The 17284-nt window shown below is 48.3% G+C and overlaps 3 protein-coding genes across 9 annotated transcripts in view; 1 reads left to right on the top strand and 2 right to left on the bottom strand.

The window, feature by feature from the left end:
• Positions 1 to 2072, bottom strand: part of TELO2 (telomere maintenance 2) — a 28564-nt gene extending 26492 nt beyond the window's left edge. The window contains exons 1-2 of one of the 3 annotated variants that reach the window (XM_066640451.1): positions 1843 to 2072; positions 195 to 541 (exon numbers count right to left, since the gene is read on the bottom strand). In XM_066640451.1, the coding sequence (XP_066496548.1) occupies positions 195 to 526 (332 nt within the window). In that variant the 5' untranslated portion in view covers positions 527 to 541; positions 1843 to 2072. The other 2 variants (XM_066640452.1, XM_066640453.1) reach the window with 2 other exon arrangements.
• A 746-nt stretch (positions 2073 to 2818) lies between these two features.
• RNPS1 (RNA binding protein with serine rich domain 1) lies at positions 2819 to 14296 on the bottom strand. 3 transcript variants are annotated; one of them, XM_066640614.1, is made up of 8 exons: positions 14194 to 14296; positions 9727 to 9917; positions 9284 to 9439; positions 8378 to 8569; positions 6706 to 6808; positions 6289 to 6442; positions 5536 to 5671; positions 2819 to 3972 (listed from the first exon to the last, which is right to left on the bottom strand). In XM_066640614.1, exons 2-8 carry the CDS (start codon positions 9795 to 9797, stop codon positions 3867 to 3869), a joined length of 918 nt encoding a protein of 305 aa, XP_066496711.1. In that variant the 5' UTR covers positions 9798 to 9917; positions 14194 to 14296; the 3' UTR covers positions 2819 to 3866. The 3 variants fall into 3 exon arrangements, with proteins under 3 accessions (XP_066496711.1, XP_066496712.1, XP_066496713.1); XM_066640615.1 differs by having other exon boundaries at positions 14175 to 14200; XM_066640616.1 differs by lacking the exon at positions 9727 to 9917 and having other exon boundaries at positions 14194 to 14290.
• LOC136663727 (uncharacterized) overlaps positions 14001 to 17284 on the top strand; it is a 17478-nt gene continuing 14194 nt past the window's right edge. Inside the window, exon 1 of one of the 3 annotated variants that reach the window (XM_066640611.1) lies at positions 14001 to 14321. The gene's annotated coding sequence lies outside the window, so the exon portion shown is untranslated. Of the gene's footprint in view, positions 14322 to 16394; positions 16426 to 16588; positions 16676 to 17284 lie in introns of those variants that run through there. The other 2 variants (XM_066640612.1, XM_066640610.1) reach the window with 2 other exon arrangements.

Below are 17284 nucleotides of genomic sequence, written 5' to 3'. Positions count from 1 at the left end.
CCCGAGTCAGTCGCTGGTCAACCTAGCTCAGTACTGCCTACCCTGACTGGAAATGGCTTTCCAGGATTTCAGAGAAGGGTCTTCCCTACCTGAAGACAATGTCAGAAATGGAACCTGGAGCCTCCTCCATGTAAAGCAGGAGCACTTCATCCCCATTCTCACACTAGAAAGCACAGCACAGAAGCCAGCCTTACTCTGTAGAAATTATGGAGTCCAGGAGGACCAGGAAGGATTGGTCTGCTGGTCCTTCCAAGAAAAAGCTATCCCACAGTTCCTTCTCCTTGTCAGACTGGAACTGCTCCTGCCAGCCTGGACTCAAGTTTCTGATAAGGCCCTGAAGAAAGGCAGTGAAATGACCACGAGTAAACTCTTCCTTCTCTTTCGCGGAGGGTGGATTTGCAGTTCCACTCAAGTAGCTCTTGACTTTTCCAAGAGCCTCAGAGAGCTGGACGCCATCTCTGGAAGAAGTGAGGGTGCAGAGGGCTTCTTGTACAGTATGACAAACTTGATGCACATCGCTGTCCATGTCTCTCCGTCACTGCTGGAAAACAACAAGTATTGAATTTGGTAATGTTACAGAGATTGGTGAGGGCACAGCTGGTCACGATTATCCCCTGAAGGAACGCAGACTCGATCCCACAGTATGAGGCTGGGCAGTCAGCACAAGAACACAAGACTTCAAGAACACAAACACTGAGAACTGCTGGAAGAGAAATGGATGCTGCTGCCTACAAAGTCAGACCAAGGGGCTATCTGGTTCAGCATTACCAACACTGACTGGCAAAGGTTCAGCTAGGAAGAGCCCTGCTGGATCAGGCCAAAGGACCATCTAGTCCAGCCTGCTACATCTCACAGTGGCCCAGGAGATGCCTCCAGGAGCACACAAGACAACAAGGCACCTGCATCCTGGTGTCCTCCCTTGCAGAGTGAGAAGCGTAATTAGTCTGTGGAACTCCTTGCCACAGGATGTATATAAGAACATAAGAAGAGCCCTGCTGGATCAGGCCAAAAGGTCTAGTCCAGCCTGCTACATCTCACAGTGGCCCAGCAGATGCCTCGAGGAGCACACAAGACAAGCATCTGCTTCCTGCTGCCACTCCGGAGTTTCAGGGCGGTCTTTGACAACAGTGCTCTTCAACCTGTGGGGCAGGACCCCAATGGGTCCTGAAACCTCTTGAAGCCTCATCCTGGGGGTTGTGGCAGCCTTTCAGAGCCTGGGCAAGGAAGGGCTGGGATCCCATCCAGTTCTGGTCCTGCCTTCTCAAGACTGAGTTCTTGGTATAACACTGCGCAGCGTCTTCTTGCTGTCTGGCCACACAGCTCATCAGGCTGCTACCTTGCAGGGTTGTTGTGAAGACACAAGAGGCTGAGGGAGGTGGGCAGGTGGGGTGAGGGGTGATGGGGCAGATCAGGTCCTGGGAGAAGGGGAGGACTGGCAGTGAGTCCTCAGTCTCACACTCTAAAGTGGCATCCTCAGGTTTAATCCTGTGCCTGTCTACTCAGAAGCAAGTCCCATTAGAGTCAGTGGGGCTTACTCCCAGGTAAGTGTGCAGGCTTGGAGCCCCAGCCCATACTTGGCTCTACTCAGAAGTAATTCCCCTCCTAGTCAGTGGGGCTTACTCCCAGGTAAGTGTGGGGTGGATGGCAGCCTCACAGCAAGCCCATTAAAGTCAATGGGCCTACTCCCAGGTAAGCATGGAGAGTGGCATAGGGAGCCCAGCAGGGGCCCACCTGGCCTGACTGGCAGCAGCCCTGGCAGCCCCCCACCCGGGAAGCCAGAGCTGCACCAGGTGCCAAGCCAGCTCCGCCCACTGGGCCACACGCCCCCCCCCCCGCACTCACCGGTGCCTCCTCTCTGCTCGCAGCCTTACAGGCAACGCTTCCAGCTGCACATGGCACCTCCGGCCTGCCGTAGACCTCAGCACCTACTTCCGGCGCAACACCGGATGGAACTCTGAGTCATAGCGAGGCGAAACGCCAGAACGGCCCGTTTGCGAAGTTGAGGGTGCGGGTCGCTCTAGGCATTTCCTCCTCCCTCTCTATGATTAGTCTCCCCCTCTTTCGCTGACGCCAGCTCTAGCTCCTCAGGCACCGATTCCACACACACACCCCCACAGGCTTTGCATCCGGGCAACTCACCAGTTCCGCCCCCAGCTGGCTCTTAAAGGGACAGTAGCCCCCAAAAAGCACCCTTGAGAAGGGCCTGATGGGGCCCATGGGGAGAGCAGGAGCCCGGCAGGCCCTGGGCAGTGACTGGGGAGAGCTCTGGAGGGAGTGGGGGGGGGCCTGGCCCACCCCTGTCAGCCTGCAGGGGGGCCAAGAGGTGGCAAGACTCCCTGCTCACTCTCACCCTGCCTGTGGCTATTGGAGGCAGTAGAGGACAAGCCCCTCCCCTCCCCTGACAGGTTCTCACACTCATTAGAACCAGGACCCACTTTTTAGAATGACAGTCTCGTCGGGACCCACCAGAAGTGACATCATTAACTGGGGAGTGATGTCATGGCCAGGGGTGGCACCATTCACCTGGGAGCAACATCATTCACCTGGACCTTTAACAACCTCCCAGATAAGCTGTACCTGCTGAAATTCTCTCTCCTACACAAATGTTAAAGATCCAGGATCCCTGAAGTTGAAAGTTTGCCCACGCCTGATCTATTCCAGAAAGGTGGTTCTTCAAATATTCAACATTTAAAGCCCTTATTTTATCCAGAGACACATTACAGGCAATTCCCAATGCCATTCTGAATACATTCAGTCCTGGAAGGAACAGGCATGTGAAATCTGCCTGATGTATCCTTGATGAAGACAGAGCAAGACCTCAGGCATGTACGATTTTATTGATTAGCTGAACAGTAAATATTTTAATGCCACCGTTTTCCTCTTCAGCAGCAGTTGACTCTCAGTAAACCCAAATCACTGCAGGGTTAAACTGATCCAATTTTAACAAACCAACCCACAAACCTGAAGATACCCACAAGACTTCCAGAGGACAAAAGAATCCACACATTCACTGAACCTTATCGGTATATTCACTGAACCTTATCGGTATATTCACTCATTCTATAAAGTACAAACAAAACGTGACTATGAGATGCTACAAAGTTATACAAAAATCAAACTTTATAGTAATGACTGTACAGAAAGCTGAAAACCCCCTGCCTTTAAGCAAACCAAAGTTACGTTACTCCACTTGGTCTGTCTCAAAATTACCATCCATTGAGGACAGGATGAGAGAAATCATTTCATTTCAACTCCATTTTCTAAAAGCAAAAGCATTTACATCGGTCCAGAAGCCTGTGAAATCTGTATCAAAAACGTTTGGCAAAGGAAGGGGGGCCTCACAAGGAAATTTTTTTAAACCCAAATTCTTGGGTTGGTTTAAATGCACAGTAAATCGTAGGTCATACAGGATGACCAGAAGCTTTTCTCTGTCCTTGCCAAATAACTTTAATGGGTATGTTCAATAAGTCAAAGGAGTTCTGAGCACCCTACATCCCCCATAGGCAAGAACAAATTTGGCAGAAAGGAACAAAACAAAGATTTATATCAAAATTTGCCAGGGGTGGAAGGAAAGGGACATTCCGGCATTTGTTATGCCTCCTAAACCTTACAGTACTTTGAGCAACAGCTCGTGGGACTCAAGAGGACAGACATCACATCAAAACAATGGTATCCCTTATTGAGAAAGTCTAAATCCCACCAGAGGCCAAGATGCCCAACCCTCGGTTACCAGTTTTCTTCTTAGCCTTCTTTCTGCTTCTTTCCCATTCCTTTATTTTAAAAAGGTAAAATGTTAAAGGTGGGTGGGATTTTAAGTTAAGATCAATTAACAAAAAGCATTTGAAGTGGTGGTCAAGTCTTGTGTTCTATCGGGAAGAGTTTGAACTGGAGCGACTGCGGTGACGTCTTCGGCCCGGAGATCTGGATCTTGACCGCCTGCGGACAGGAGACCTACGCCTGGGAGACCTAGACCTGCACGGAAATAGCAGGTAGGGAGAAAGAACAGAGCTTTATTGGGAAAAAGAGATGGCTTTGTGTGCAACATTAACACCCTTTCTCCCTTAACACCATTTGCCCTTTCTCCCTTGTTGCCCCTTGCATGCAGACATGCCCCCCGCAATGCTTCTGTGATGCCACTTCCCGTTTCCTTCAAATCCCTCTTTGCACCCCACCTTTTCTGCGAACATAGGAAGCTGTCTCATATAAAGTCAGAACACTGGTCCCTTTAGTTCAGTATTTTCTACACTGACTGGCAGTAGTTCTCCTGCTCTCTTTAGCCTACACAGCCCTGTTAATAAGGCTTCATATGGGGGGTCATTCCCAGCCCCGCCTAGAGATGCCAGGGACAGAACCAGAGACTTCTGGCATGCAATGCAGGCGTTCCTGAAGCCTTTAGCTCAACCTCCAGTCCCCAAACGACAACGACACAGTAACTAAGCCCACACAAGAACATGATAAACTTCATATCCTGCCCAGCTTTCCCTGCATCCACTTCCCTCCCCTGCCTTAATTGTCTCCTTTGTGTCTATTCTTGGACTGTAAGCCAAGCCACAGGGGGCTTAATTTCTAAATCTAAAGTGCTGTGCAGAACAACTGAACCCACATGAACACCTTTTTAGCTTGCCTACATGTTCAGAATTCCTATATTCCCAAAGACAAACTCTTCACAGATGTGCAAGAATACTGCCCTACACACATGCGCACCCAGGGGGCTGATGTCAAAACCCATCTTCCACAATACTACTGTCACTTTCCCTAACAACCACAGGCTTAATAAAACAGTGCTAGTTTCCTGTTCCAGAAAACAGCATTGCAGGATTTTGAAATTGGGTGTCCTGCTGCAGACAAAACACACATTTAAACTTGGGCGCAGAAAAGCATGAAGCTTAAAGCCAGAATGCCAAAGAAAAATTGAAAAGGTGGTGCCCTTGAATGCAAACCCAAATCTGGAAGCAGGAAAAGAAGACCCTTTCCTAGTAAAGTAGGAGGAAGCCTTCCTAGTGCAACTGTGCGCCCATTTAAAAACTGTTGTCAATCTACATGCTCAAGGGATGCAGCAACATCAGAAAACAATTTAGAAGTATATTTTTAACCATGGAAGTTGAGACCTTTATGTAAGAGCAGATCTGCCAGATTGGGCCAAAGGCTCATCTAGCCTAGCCTAGACTCCTGTTACCCAAAAGCAGATGATGAAGACATCCTAGTCCCCTGCTAATGCTTCCCTGCAGCTGGTATTTAAAGGCAGAGGTATCATGCAACCATCATGACAAGTAGCCAGTGATGGACATATCTGCCATGAATGGGCCCAGTCCCCTTTTAAAACCGTATATACTAATGGCCATCACTACATCTTGTGGTACCCAATTATGCACAAAGAACTGCTCTTCAACAGGATTCTTCTATTTCACAGTGACAAATTACACATGCACCCTCCGAATACCTCCACCAATGAAAGCAATGATGAGAACGCTGCAGTCGTCAACAACAGTGACAGTTCTCTTTAGCCTACACAGCCCTGTTAATAAGACAACTCACCTTCTCCTCATGCGAGGTGGTGACCTACGCCACATGGGCGGAGGTGGCAACATCCTCCTTGGAGGGGGCCTAGGAGCCCGCCTTGGTTGAGGCGTCAAGACGGCTGTGGCAGTGATTTCCTGACCATCAATTTGCCCTGATAAAGATCACAAAAGCAGAAGAGTTAACAGCAGGGATTTCCGTATCCAACAAAACAAAAAACTTCTAGACCTCCTCATCGTTTTGGAGATTCTAAACAACAGAAAATAACACGCACAGATTGGAGCTGCAGAACAGTTGCCAAGCAGCTAGGTAAGAGAGGCTAGGGGAATGGGGAGGGGCAGAACAAGATCTTGTGGTGTGCAAGTTCTCCTCCACATACAATAATCATTCACAAGCATCCAGTTTGGCTCTGTGAACTTTTCTAGGACAAAGATCAGTTCTGTTTTGACAAACTGCTACCATCTGAGTCTTTGGATGAGAAAGGTCTACCTCCGAAGTCTTTGGATAAGAATGGCTAAAGAATCCTCCATTCCCACAGACGCACCCTCTATCTGGACAATGCAGTGCTATGCTTCTGCACTGAGTTCCCAAGAACCATGGGTCTATTCCTTAGGTAACAAAGGCCTTTTTCAAGGTACTGTGTGGGTGAGACTGGTTGGGTCACAGGAGGCCCCACCAACCAATCCTCCACTGACAAGATGGTTACAAACCTGTATTTAAGAGGGGGGGCCCACTGAATGCCAAATTCAGCTCTACAGTTTTGACGCATACCTCCATCCATGTGCTTCAGTGCCTTCTCTGCATCACCTGGGCTCTCAAATTCTACATAGGCATAGCCCTTGGAGAGGTGTGGATTGAGTCTGTCAACTGGCATATCAATCATATTAATCTTCCCATAAGTAGAAAATATTTCCATGACGTGATCCTGTAATAGAAAGCACCCCCCTTTAATGAACGTGTCAATTTCCCACCATCTTTGGTCTTCTAAGTGAGGGGAAGCAGGAGAAAACGGGCAGAAAAACGTGAACGCCATTAACTAGATTTAGATGGGGCACGGAATCTGGGGGGTGTACGGACATCAGCCAAATCCATACATTAGTTCACAAAATTAAGCTCCACATGTTAAATATCAGCTTTGAACCCGGTCTTGCCTTCACTCAGAAAGCAACAGAAAATGGCAGTTAGTACCTTGGTAACATTTCTAGTGAGTCTGCCAATGTGGACTTTAGTAGGCTTGGGTGATGGACTACGTCTCTTCCGTTCCTTTTCATCCCTCTTGGGCGGCTTAGACCTAGTCAAAAATACTCCAAGATACATCATGGTTTTCTAACAAGCAAATCTACAATACAAGACAATCAACAACTTTCAAGACAGGAGCTAGTGGGTTGCCTAGAAGAATCTGGGGCTGGCGAAGCTGACCTGGCCCTTGGCTGGAACCAGGAGCCCCACATAAGAAACTTGCAAGCCAGAATGCCATAAAAAAACAAGAAGCTTGAACATTTAGCACAGCTTGGTGAATCTGCTGACCTCTGAAAAACAAATAAATTAAATAACTCACTGGCACATAACAATAGCAGGAAAGAATCAAGCAAGTGATGGTTCAGGATCACCTATTTCATTTCAGTGCAGCTTTGGGATATTTTTGCTTAGAGACTTTCCACTCACAAGCATCCTTTTCGCAAACTGCAACTCCTGAAGAGAAGCCATAAAGGCAACTAACAAAGAAATGGGGCACCATATTTTGCTCATTGGACAGATATCCAATTCAAGAAAGGCAGCTTGCAGCATATGAGGCTGCCATGCCAGTCAGCATATCTGGACCACAAGACTTATCAGCCTTATCAAAAACGCACAGATGGAGAAGGCCAGGTACAGCTCTTTCCCCAAGCTTTTGGAGAAGCTTTCCCCAAGCTCAGAAGGCTCTTTCCCAAACTTCTGCAAAACCACCCAATTAATCTAAAGCCCTTGGCATTCATAACACCAGACAGGGCATCTCCTTAAACCAAACCCATTAACTCACATGCCTCATCTCAGTTTTAAAAGGCGCAGAAACAACACCAAACACCAACACCACCTTTGGAAAGGGACACCAAACAGACTGAGGTGCATGACCTCCATGTTCAAGTCTGCCTAAGAATTTTGTTCAGCAGATTTCCAGAGGATGTAGGAGACCAGTTGGATGCACATCTGAATTCTATGCAGACCAAGGAATTTAGCAGAGTAAAATCTCAGTATTTAGGGCAAGTTGTGGTCTGTTAGGTTACAACTGAGTTTCCTGTGAATGATTTTGAACTTCACTGGCTTCAGTCGGAATTTCCAAAAGTCCTAAATGTTTCAATTATTCTCTCTCCCCCCAGTCAGAGGACATGAAGTGAGCCCATCCACGAGGCCCATCTCAGGCAAGTTAGTGAGGGGCACCTGCTCCATCCACCAGCCTCCACCACTTCACCTCCTCCTGAATTCAAAATAGGAAAAGAATGAAACAGAAGAGGAGATGTGGGGGGCGGGGAGCAGAGCTGTGAGTTAGAATGTCTCTAGAATAGCAGTGGAGGCGGCAATTGGGCTTAGGAGGGTGGTATCTGATACACCACTTCAGGTCCTGGTCCAGGCCCAGCTCTTTGCTTCTAGTAATTCTTCCGGGAAATGCGTATCAAGGCCAAAGGAGATAAAACAAAGCATGCAAGGTGGGACAGCTTCCTAGAATCAACCTGAAAGCTCAGGACAATCGGCAATAACTTGTCCAAGGGACAAGCACCAAGTTGTGGAGTGACCGCTGCAAAGTACAAACTGCTCAGACTATAAACCACCTCTTAGCCACACCCCACCTCCCCAGCAAGCCACCCAAGTAACCCAAACACACTTTGAACGGGAACGCCTCCTGTTGTCATGCCTACGCCGAGATGGGCTTGGGGAGCCTGAGGAGCTGCTGGAGCTGGAGCTGCGAGAAGTGCTAGAGCTCCCGGAGCGGCTTGAGGCAGAGGAGGAACTGGAGCCGCTGCTGGAGCCCGTGCTGGAGCTCGATCCTGAACTGGATGTGGAACTAGAGCGAGACCTGGTGGAAAAATGTCAAAATGGATTCCGTGGGTGGATGGAAGCAAGCATCGTTCCATGGCGATTCACAAAACACACAACAATGGTGAGGACAGTGTCTTACGCTAACCAATAATAAGCCACTTCCCCCAAGATTAGAGAGAACACTTTTAATAAATTGCCAAGCGGAACTGTGAACAACCCCATGGAAACCTCCAACTTAAATCTAAAAAGAGACTAGCGCCAAATGAGACCTGCTTCCAACATGTCCTTACACAAGAGCTGGCCCTGGATTAAACCACAACCTTTCTATTCCAACATTCAGTCATACATCCCTGGGAAGCTTCTGTCTTCAGCGCTGACAAGTCTTAGAACCGCTTAACAGGACGGTTCTATTATTAATGATTCGGTTAATAGATCTATACATTTCTACTTGGAAGTAAGACCCACTGTGGTTGTTAGGGCTTACTTCCAGCCAAGTTTTATAGGACTGCAGCCTTGATCCCAGACATTACTTGTACTCTGCTTTTCAGTAAGGACAGGCTCCCAAAGCAACTTCCAATAAAAAACATAGTAATTCTAACTAGGCATTTAGGAGAGGAAGGAGCTGCAAATGGCATCTTGGGCTGGCTGATGGGAAAGGTGCCAAGCCCCACGGAGGCAGCCTCTTTGGTGCTCTGCAGAGTTCCAGGCATTCCTAACTAGCTCCAGAAATTGGGACAGGGGCTCGGCTTACCTGGTGCTACTGCTACCGCTGGATGCACTGCGCCTTTTGCGAGTTTTGTCGCGGCCACGATCCTTTTCACTTGACTCCTTTGTCGACGGCTTGTCCTTGGACCTGTCTTTAGATTTTTCTTCTGTCCGGTCCTTGCGTTTGGTAGGCGATGGAGCCCTTCAGAGAACCAGGTTTCAAAGCGTCAACGCCTTCCAAATGCAATAATCAGCCACAGCAACCACAGCCACTGCTACAGGGGCACAACGCTAGCCACAAATTCCCAGCATTTTACACTATGGAGCAGCTTCACAAAAGAAAGCTAATGGTGCAAGACATATGGCAGTTATGGAAAAAGGGGGGGGGGGAATATGCATTCCTAATCCTTCATGCTCACTGGGAGAGCCCTGGCAGACTGCACAGTCCCCCAAAGGGGGTTAGGCCTTGAGAAGTCAGACAATTATTACCTAGTGCCGGACTTTCTATTATTTTCCTTGATGCCTAGCAAACTCTTCTTTTTCATTCCTGATAGCTCCATTTCCCCTTCTGAGTCCAAAAGCGGCACTGCGGGGGGCCTCACTTATCTGAAAGCTTACGTCTAACTCCTTGATTCTGAGAAACGATCCCTAAGCGAGCGCAATAAACTCCAAAGAGCAGCCTAATGACAAGATAAAAAGGGGTGAGAGACAATTAATTATAATAGGCAGAAGAAACCTGCTTCACAAGAAAAGGCATCAGCTACCAAGACATTGTGCATGCAAAGCGTTGTCGTTACCACATTGTTGTGTGGCCATTAAAACCAATTCCCCACTGGAGAAACAGTAAGAATCTGCTCAACCACCTGTGCAGGGTGCATTAGTGAAGCAGTGGAAAAGCACAAAGCAATTTCAAGTCGAGATTCTGGAGCAGTGGTCTTCAACTTGTCATGAGCAGGTACTCACCTCAAACTCCAACCTGTAACATCAGGCCTAGCAACTGAGAGAACAGCATGGCGGCCAAATGGCTGTCATGCTGCCCCTTTGTTTCATTCCAGGCCAATCAAGATAAGGAGCTAATGGTGGCATTAGTGGCAGTGGAAACTGCCATTCAACTTTCCAAGGGGGAGGGAGGGAAAGAGGAAGCAATGAGAGGCAGGGCAGAGAGAACAGGGAGTGCCATGGCAGAGAAAAGCAGGAGGATGAGTAGGAGACCAAAGAGTCCCGCTGAAAATTGAAAGGGCTCAGCCAAAACACTCCCTGCCAGTGGGATCTGCTCTGGCTATTGTTCAAATTGTGAAGATCATAACAAACCAGAATGACAGTGGCAGTACAGCTGTGGCCCATCTGAAGTTGGGCTGCCATCCACTTAGCGTAGTGGGCTGCAGACCGCACATAGGAAGCTGCTGCAGGCTGAATCAGATCACTGGTCTATGTAGCTCAGCACTGTCAACACCCACCGGTAGAAGCTCTCCAGAGTTCCAGACAGAAATCCCTACCCAACCTGAGACCCTCCCACAGGTGCTCAACCTGTTAGCTAGTGGCCTTCTGAGCCCTGACCCACTTGTTGAAGACCTCTGCTCTAGTCGTTTCTTAGTACCTTGTCCTTAAATACCCAACATCCCCACCAGACCCTGATACACCAGACCTGTTGGAATTTTCCAAATTCCCACTACCAGGTAAGGCGGCATCACCATGTTTACCTATCTCCTACATCTTCAAAGTTCTGCTTTCTTTATAAGTACAGACTGAGCAATGAGATACTGGTCACAGTTGCAATGAAAGCAGAATTTGAGATTCTCAGCAAGAACAGGACAGAGATTGTGCTAATCAATAATCTCTACTCTCTTGATCGTTTCTCGTTTTCTGCACTTACTTTGTGGTACAGCAATTGCAGATCCATTCACATGGGGGCTAATTTCATATCATAACTGAGAAATGCAACAACGAGGACAAGAGCTTGTTAAAACATCCTAGTCCTCAGGGGGCACACAGAAGTTGGGCTCAAAGGTTTCTGTATAGTTTGCCCAGCAGCTGTTTCAGCCTAATTCAAAAGAACAGCAAAGTGGGCAGATCCAAGGAAATATTCTTCCTATTTCTAATTACATGCAAACAGCTTGCTGGTGACTCAGACTTATGGCAACCTTGGGGGGGTTGCTGTTAATGCTTGTACTTCAGTCCCTGTGCACTGCTAGGCCCCAGGCAACTCAGCAGGCACTGCACAATCAAATATACTTTACACATGCAAACTAAGGGCAGACTGCATGTTGCCATTTACCATTATCCTAATTTCATGGATGGAAACATGGACAGCAATCCAAGATTCATGCTGAAGCATTCAAGCTTCTCTCTAAAGCTGTATATAATATACCAAAACCCTTACAAACAAGTGTGCTTTCCCTCCAAACTTTTGAACAGATTTGGGTAAACCTTAACAAATTTGTCTTAATAAATGCCTACAACTTAATTTGTACCTGCCTAAACAGTTCAGAAGGGAGGGAAAAGAATGCACACACCGCTATACTAGGTTTAGCCCAAACTTAAGAACAGAGTACATCACAGAACACCCTCAGTGTAATTGAATTTTGGAAACAGGCCCTTATCAGACTAGCAACAGATTTAACGGGATAGCTCCACGTACATCACATTGTGTTTTGTGCCAATTTCCCAGCTGGGAAAAGAGAAAGGAAAGAGAGTTAAGGCCAAATCCTAAACAGGCCTAGTGCCAGCGCTGAGTTCCAGTGCCGGATGTAACAAACATCCCATAAGCCATGCCTGTGGTACCTGGAGGGGTTGCAGGCACTGGGCCAGGGCTAGCTGACACTGGTCTTCAGGACCACATGGACAGCCAGCCAGCGCTCCTCCAGTACAAGCTCGCGGGGAATATTTTTGGGACGGGGAAGGCGGGGAGTATCTGGCCTGGGTGGGGGGCACGTATCCTAACTTCTGTCCCAGCCTGGACAGCCAAACACAAGCCTCCTTGTGTCTGCACCCAATGGCAGACACAGATCTGAGGAGACCCATTAGCACTGCAGCTGCATTACCTGGGGTAAGAGAACAAATGCTCTCTTACCTTGAGGAGACTCCCAGCGCTAATCTGGAGCTCATAGGATCCAGCGGTCACCATTCTGGCATGTTGGAGCCCTGGGCACGGCTGGGGGACAGGACTGGGCTGACTGTTAGCTCAATAACACCACCAAGTGTGCAGCAGCTGCAAACATGTCAATTCCGCTGCTGGGAATTGACTGGGAATTCCCAGTCAAGGGGAATTGCTGGGAAAGGAACTGAAGAGAAGGCTGCTAGTACTATAATGTCTTATATAAGTCTATGCTTGCAGTCATATTTGGAACACTGTAAAAGTTTTGACTTGCCCCATCCCAAAAAGGATCCTCAAATTCCTGGAAAAAAGTGAAGGGTTGCCAAAACCATCATGCGGTTGGAGCATCTTGCTTGGAAGAAAAAAAATGGGGGGGGGGAATGATAGAGGCTTATAAAAATTGTACAGTACACAAAATTCCATCACATTACCCAAAATCCAAGATCAGCCATTGAAACCTACTGGCAATATAATCAGAACAGAGAGTTTCCCTTCACACACTGCCTTACTGATTTGTGGAATTTGAAGCCAGTGGCAATGGTCCCAGGCTCAGGTGACTTTAAGAGGAGATTAGACAAATTCAGAGAGGACAGGTCTATCAACTGTTATTAGCCATGACAGTTAAGCAGAACCATTTCAGAAGGCGTGCACTGCTAGACGCCAGCTCAAGGGAGAGGGACCTATGGACAAGGGTTGATGGAGTCACTGTGGGCAACAAGACATTGGACTGAACATACCCTTTAGTATGACCCCGGAGGGCTCTTCTCACAGTCCAAAGCCTGGTAAACGGGAGTGGTCATATTTTTTCTGTGGCACAACCATGTAGTTCCAGCATCCTGCTGTAACTAAGCTCCAGTACCCATGTTAAAAATACAGTAGTCACATTTTTTCCCCATTTATTCTTTGTCCTCACCAGTTCTTCTCCTCTGTCAATACACAGATTGTAAATTCCTCAGGGCAGGGGCTGCTACTCTCTGTTTTTGTGCTTTGTACATGAAAAGAAGCCCTGAATCCATTCCATGTTCTTACCATTTATTATTTACAAATGTACATCCCGCTTTCTCTTCCCAAAGGGCATTCAAAGCAGCCATTTACCCTTTTGCTTCCAACCTTCTCCCCCCCCTTCTGCCAACTGTGTCAATATATTGTAAATTCTTCAGGGCAGGGACCTTTTCTCTCATACTTCGTGCTTTGTATCTGGAAAGAAGTCCTAAATCCATTCCATTTTTGCTGAACTAAAATGGGGCTTACTTCTGAGCAGACATGCATTGGGCTCCAAGGCTGCCATCCTATCCACACTCTCCTGGGAGTAAGTCCCATTGCCTATAATAGGGCTTCTGAGTAGACATGCATAGTAGTGGGCTCTGAGGCTGCCACCCTATGCACACCTTCCTGGGAGTAAGCCCCACTGACTATAATGGGGCTTACTTCTGAGTAGACATGCTGGGGCTGGGCTGTCAGTCTGCCCCATGCTGGCTGGGACAAGAGGGGGGCAGCCCACAGGTAGCTGGGAAGACAGGGCACAGCCCGGGGAAGGGGACCTCTCAGTGGGCGCAGCTGCATCCAGGTGCTCACCTCCAGCACAGAGCGAGGCAGGCGAGAGGGGCGGAGCTAAGGACCCTTGCGTCAGCTCACCACGCACGCGCGCGCGCCTTCCCCCTCAGGCCTGCCCAGGCCTCTCCCCACCCCGGCCAAGGCGAGCCCCCTAACCGGCTCCGGCCCACACTTCTCCCCACAACGCTCCCCATAACCCCATCTCCGGCTCCGGGGGCCTCCTCCCGACCCCCTAGATCGCCCCCCCGGCTCCCCGCCCCACCACCGAGGCCGGATGGCGACGGATTACCGCCTCTCCCGCGACTCACATCCTCAGAACGCCCGACCGTCGCTCCAGCGTCGCGCTTTGTATGACGTCCCCGGCCGCCTTTCCACAGCGCGCGGCGGGAACTGGCTAGGCGGTGCGCGCCGATGACGTCAGCAAACTTGGTGGGGGGTAAGGAAGAGAGCGCGCGCCTGCCCACCTGTCTCCATGGTTACGGTTCCCATTTAAAGGACCAGAGTACTGTTGATGTGGCTGAACCCCAAGGCTCAGAGCTCAGCCCTGGGACTCAGGCTGCAGTCCTATGCATGCTTTCCCGGGGGGGGGGGGCAGCCACTCAAACTGGGTGTTGGGAGAGTTGGGACAGACCAAAGGATGCGCATCACTGTTCTGTGGAACTCCTTGCCACAGGATGACCACTCACTGCAGCTGCAGCCATCTCAGATGGCGGACCTGAAATGGTTCACTACACGATGCTAAAATGGAATGTCAGGAGAGCAGCAGTTCTTGACCCAGCATGTAATTAGTCTGTGGAACTCCCTGCCACAGGATGACCAGTCACTGCGGCTGCAGCCATCCTAGATGGCAGAACTGAAATAGTCAGCAGCCCGCTCTGCACGATGCTAAAATGGAGTGTCGGGAGAGTTAGAACAGACAAGAGAAAACATTTCCTGACCTAGCATGTAATTAGTCTGTGGAATTCCCTGCCACAGGACAACCGGTCACTGCGGCTGCAGCCATCTCAGATGGCGGGCCTGAAATAGAGCCAGCAGCCTGCTCTGCAAGATGCTAAAATGGAGTGTCGGGAGAGTTAGAACAGACAAGAGAAAATATGTCTTGACCCAGCATGTAATTAGTCTGTGGAACTCCTTGCCGCAGGATGTGGTGTTGGTGTCTGGTCTAGATGCCTTTAAAAGGGGGATTGGACAGATTTCTGGAGGAAAAGTCCATCACAGGTTACAAGCCATGAAGGGTATGTGCAACCTCCTGTTTTAGAAGTAGGCTGCCTCAGAAGGCCAGGTGCATGAAAGTGGCAACAGGATGAAGGTATCTTGTGGTCTGGTGTGTTCCTGATGCATTTGGTGGGCCACTGGGAGATGCAGGAAGCTGGACTAGATGGGGCTTTGGCCCGATCCAGCAGAGCTGTTCTTATGTTCTTAAAAAATCGCAGCCCTTGTTCATAGGGTGAAAAACAGGGTGAGGATGGAGGACTGGGGCTGAAATTTGAAAAGCTGAGATCACCTAGGAATGCACTAGTAACCTAGCACATGAAGGTATTTTTACAGTGCATGAATACTCAGAAGTACATCCCACTGCAGCCTTGCTGAGTGGCTTAAGATAAGACTTGCCTTTTGGAAAATGCCCGACTGGCCTCCCCTTCAACTGGTCAGCAAGCTGGAACCTGTAAACACAGCCATGTCTTGGGAGTAGTAAAGTTGAACATAAAAGAAGTGGCTTCCCTCACCAAATGCATTGTAATGTTAATCCAGAGTTGAATGATCATTACAGCAGAGGCCTCTGTCTTGAGCAATCAAGGAGGCCCCTGCCACACAACCTCCTCTGGGTTCAGAACCATCACCAAGTAGGGACTGACCATCAAGGCACAAAAGAACCATCCTTGGTGAGTTCATCCAACAATAGTGTCTATGCTTCCTGGAAGAATATTATTTTTAAAAAATTCCTTCTCCTGTCTATTAGATTCTTATCCCTGTAGTAAAGTGACTTGAGTTGAATCCCTGCGCACATAGATTTCCTCATGTGCACATAGGAGATGTAGCCTTTCCTATCTCCTCGCTCAGTGGTCATTTTTCTGCCCCTTGGCCTCTTTTCCACTGTGGGTGTGTATATACCTGCCTATTGAGGATTTCATTTCATGCGTCAATGACGTATCAATTTCATGCATCAATGTTCAGAAAACTGATGGCAAAATAAATTACTTTGTCTTTACAAGGCAGGTAAAGGTCCCTTTGTCCTGCTGCAGCCTTAACACAGCTCTTCCCCTGCAAGCCCAGGTTCTTTCCCTCTCCCCAATCAGGAGAGGGGCTCAAAGTAGTCTTGTGGCACAGCAAGGGTTGAACACCTTCTCCCTCACACCTTTGTCCTGGAAAGGGTTAAAAGTGTGGGGCTCCTCCTTGTTGCCTAAAGTACCCAAACCTCATTCCCAGCAGGCTTTGCAGCTCTTTGGCTTTCCCCCAATCAAACAAAGAAGGCTGGATCAGTTTGAACAGCTGCTACCTCTGCAAGCAGTATTAGTTCTGTGCATAGTTGGGGAGAAGGAGTAAGTGTTGCTTAAGGATGTAGAAGGTGGTAGAGAAGAAAGCAAATGCAGCAAGGAATAATTCAGGCCCTGCTGTTCCTTTGCAGCATCTCCTCCTTGCATCTCACTCTGGTCTCTTGCAAAATAGTAAAATATTATTATCATTTTTCTCCACCAAAGGAAAAGATTGTTAAACCTGGCAGGCATCAATCTGGAGATCGAGGTGTATGGTGTTGGATTTTGGTGGTCACTTGGTCTTGCATTGTTGTAGGTAAGGTTTATTTCCTTGTACTGGGAAGAGCCACATTGCTGGGTTGATTCATTTGGAAGATGAACAAACCCAAAGTCGCAACAGGGCAGTATTTGTATTTAAAAAGCTTGCAAACTGTTTTGGGACTTATGCTCCTTTTGGGTATTAATTCCCAAAGAAGTTTGCAAGCTTTTAATGCTCCTTTCAGATATCCGAAGGGCTGTTGCATGGGAGAGGGGAATGGTTTAGATTCTGCTGCCCCAAAGGACAGGAATAGGGCTTAAGTAACAGGAGAGTGTTTTGGGTTGAACATTTGGAAAACCTTCTTAATGTGAGAGCAGTTTGATAGTGGAGCTAAAGCAGCTTGTGTGGTACCTGGTTTTTCCACACTGGAGGGCTTCAAGAAAAACTGGTCAGCCATCTATTGGGGGGGGGGATGTGCTAGCTCTGGATTTTGTGCACTGAAGGGGGGGTGGACTAGATGGCCTTCATGGTCTCCTTCCATTCCTAGGATGTTAACTAGAGCTGTTCTTCTAGTTGAATAAGCAGAAATAAGCAAAAATTTGGTTAATTTTACCAGTCCTGATTGAAAGAGTTAATATATAAAGATATTAAGTATAAAATATAGTG

The sequence above is a fragment of the Tiliqua scincoides genome, chromosome 13 (genome assembly GCF_035046505.1).
Source record: "Tiliqua scincoides isolate rTilSci1 chromosome 13, rTilSci1.hap2, whole genome shotgun sequence".
NCBI classification, from domain to species: Eukaryota; Metazoa; Chordata; class Lepidosauria; order Squamata; family Scincidae; genus Tiliqua; species Tiliqua scincoides.
Note: the sequence above shows the minus strand (reverse complement) of the source record. Positions and strands in the feature narration are given on the sequence as shown.

Bases quoted from the DNA above. Each gene is read 5' to 3' on its own strand.
- RNPS1 (XM_066640614.1), bottom strand. From the start codon at position 9,797: ATGGAGCTATCAGGAATGAAAAAGAAGAGTTTGCTAGGCATCAAGGAA. The intron at 9,440-9,726 runs GTAATAATTGTC...GGTTCTCTGAAG, and splicing joins AATAGAAAGTCCGGCACTAG to GGCTCCATCGCCTACCAAAC. The intron at 6,443-6,705 runs GTACTAACTGCC...TTTCTATTACAG, and splicing joins TCACTAGAAATGTTACCAAG to GATCACGTCATGGAAATATT.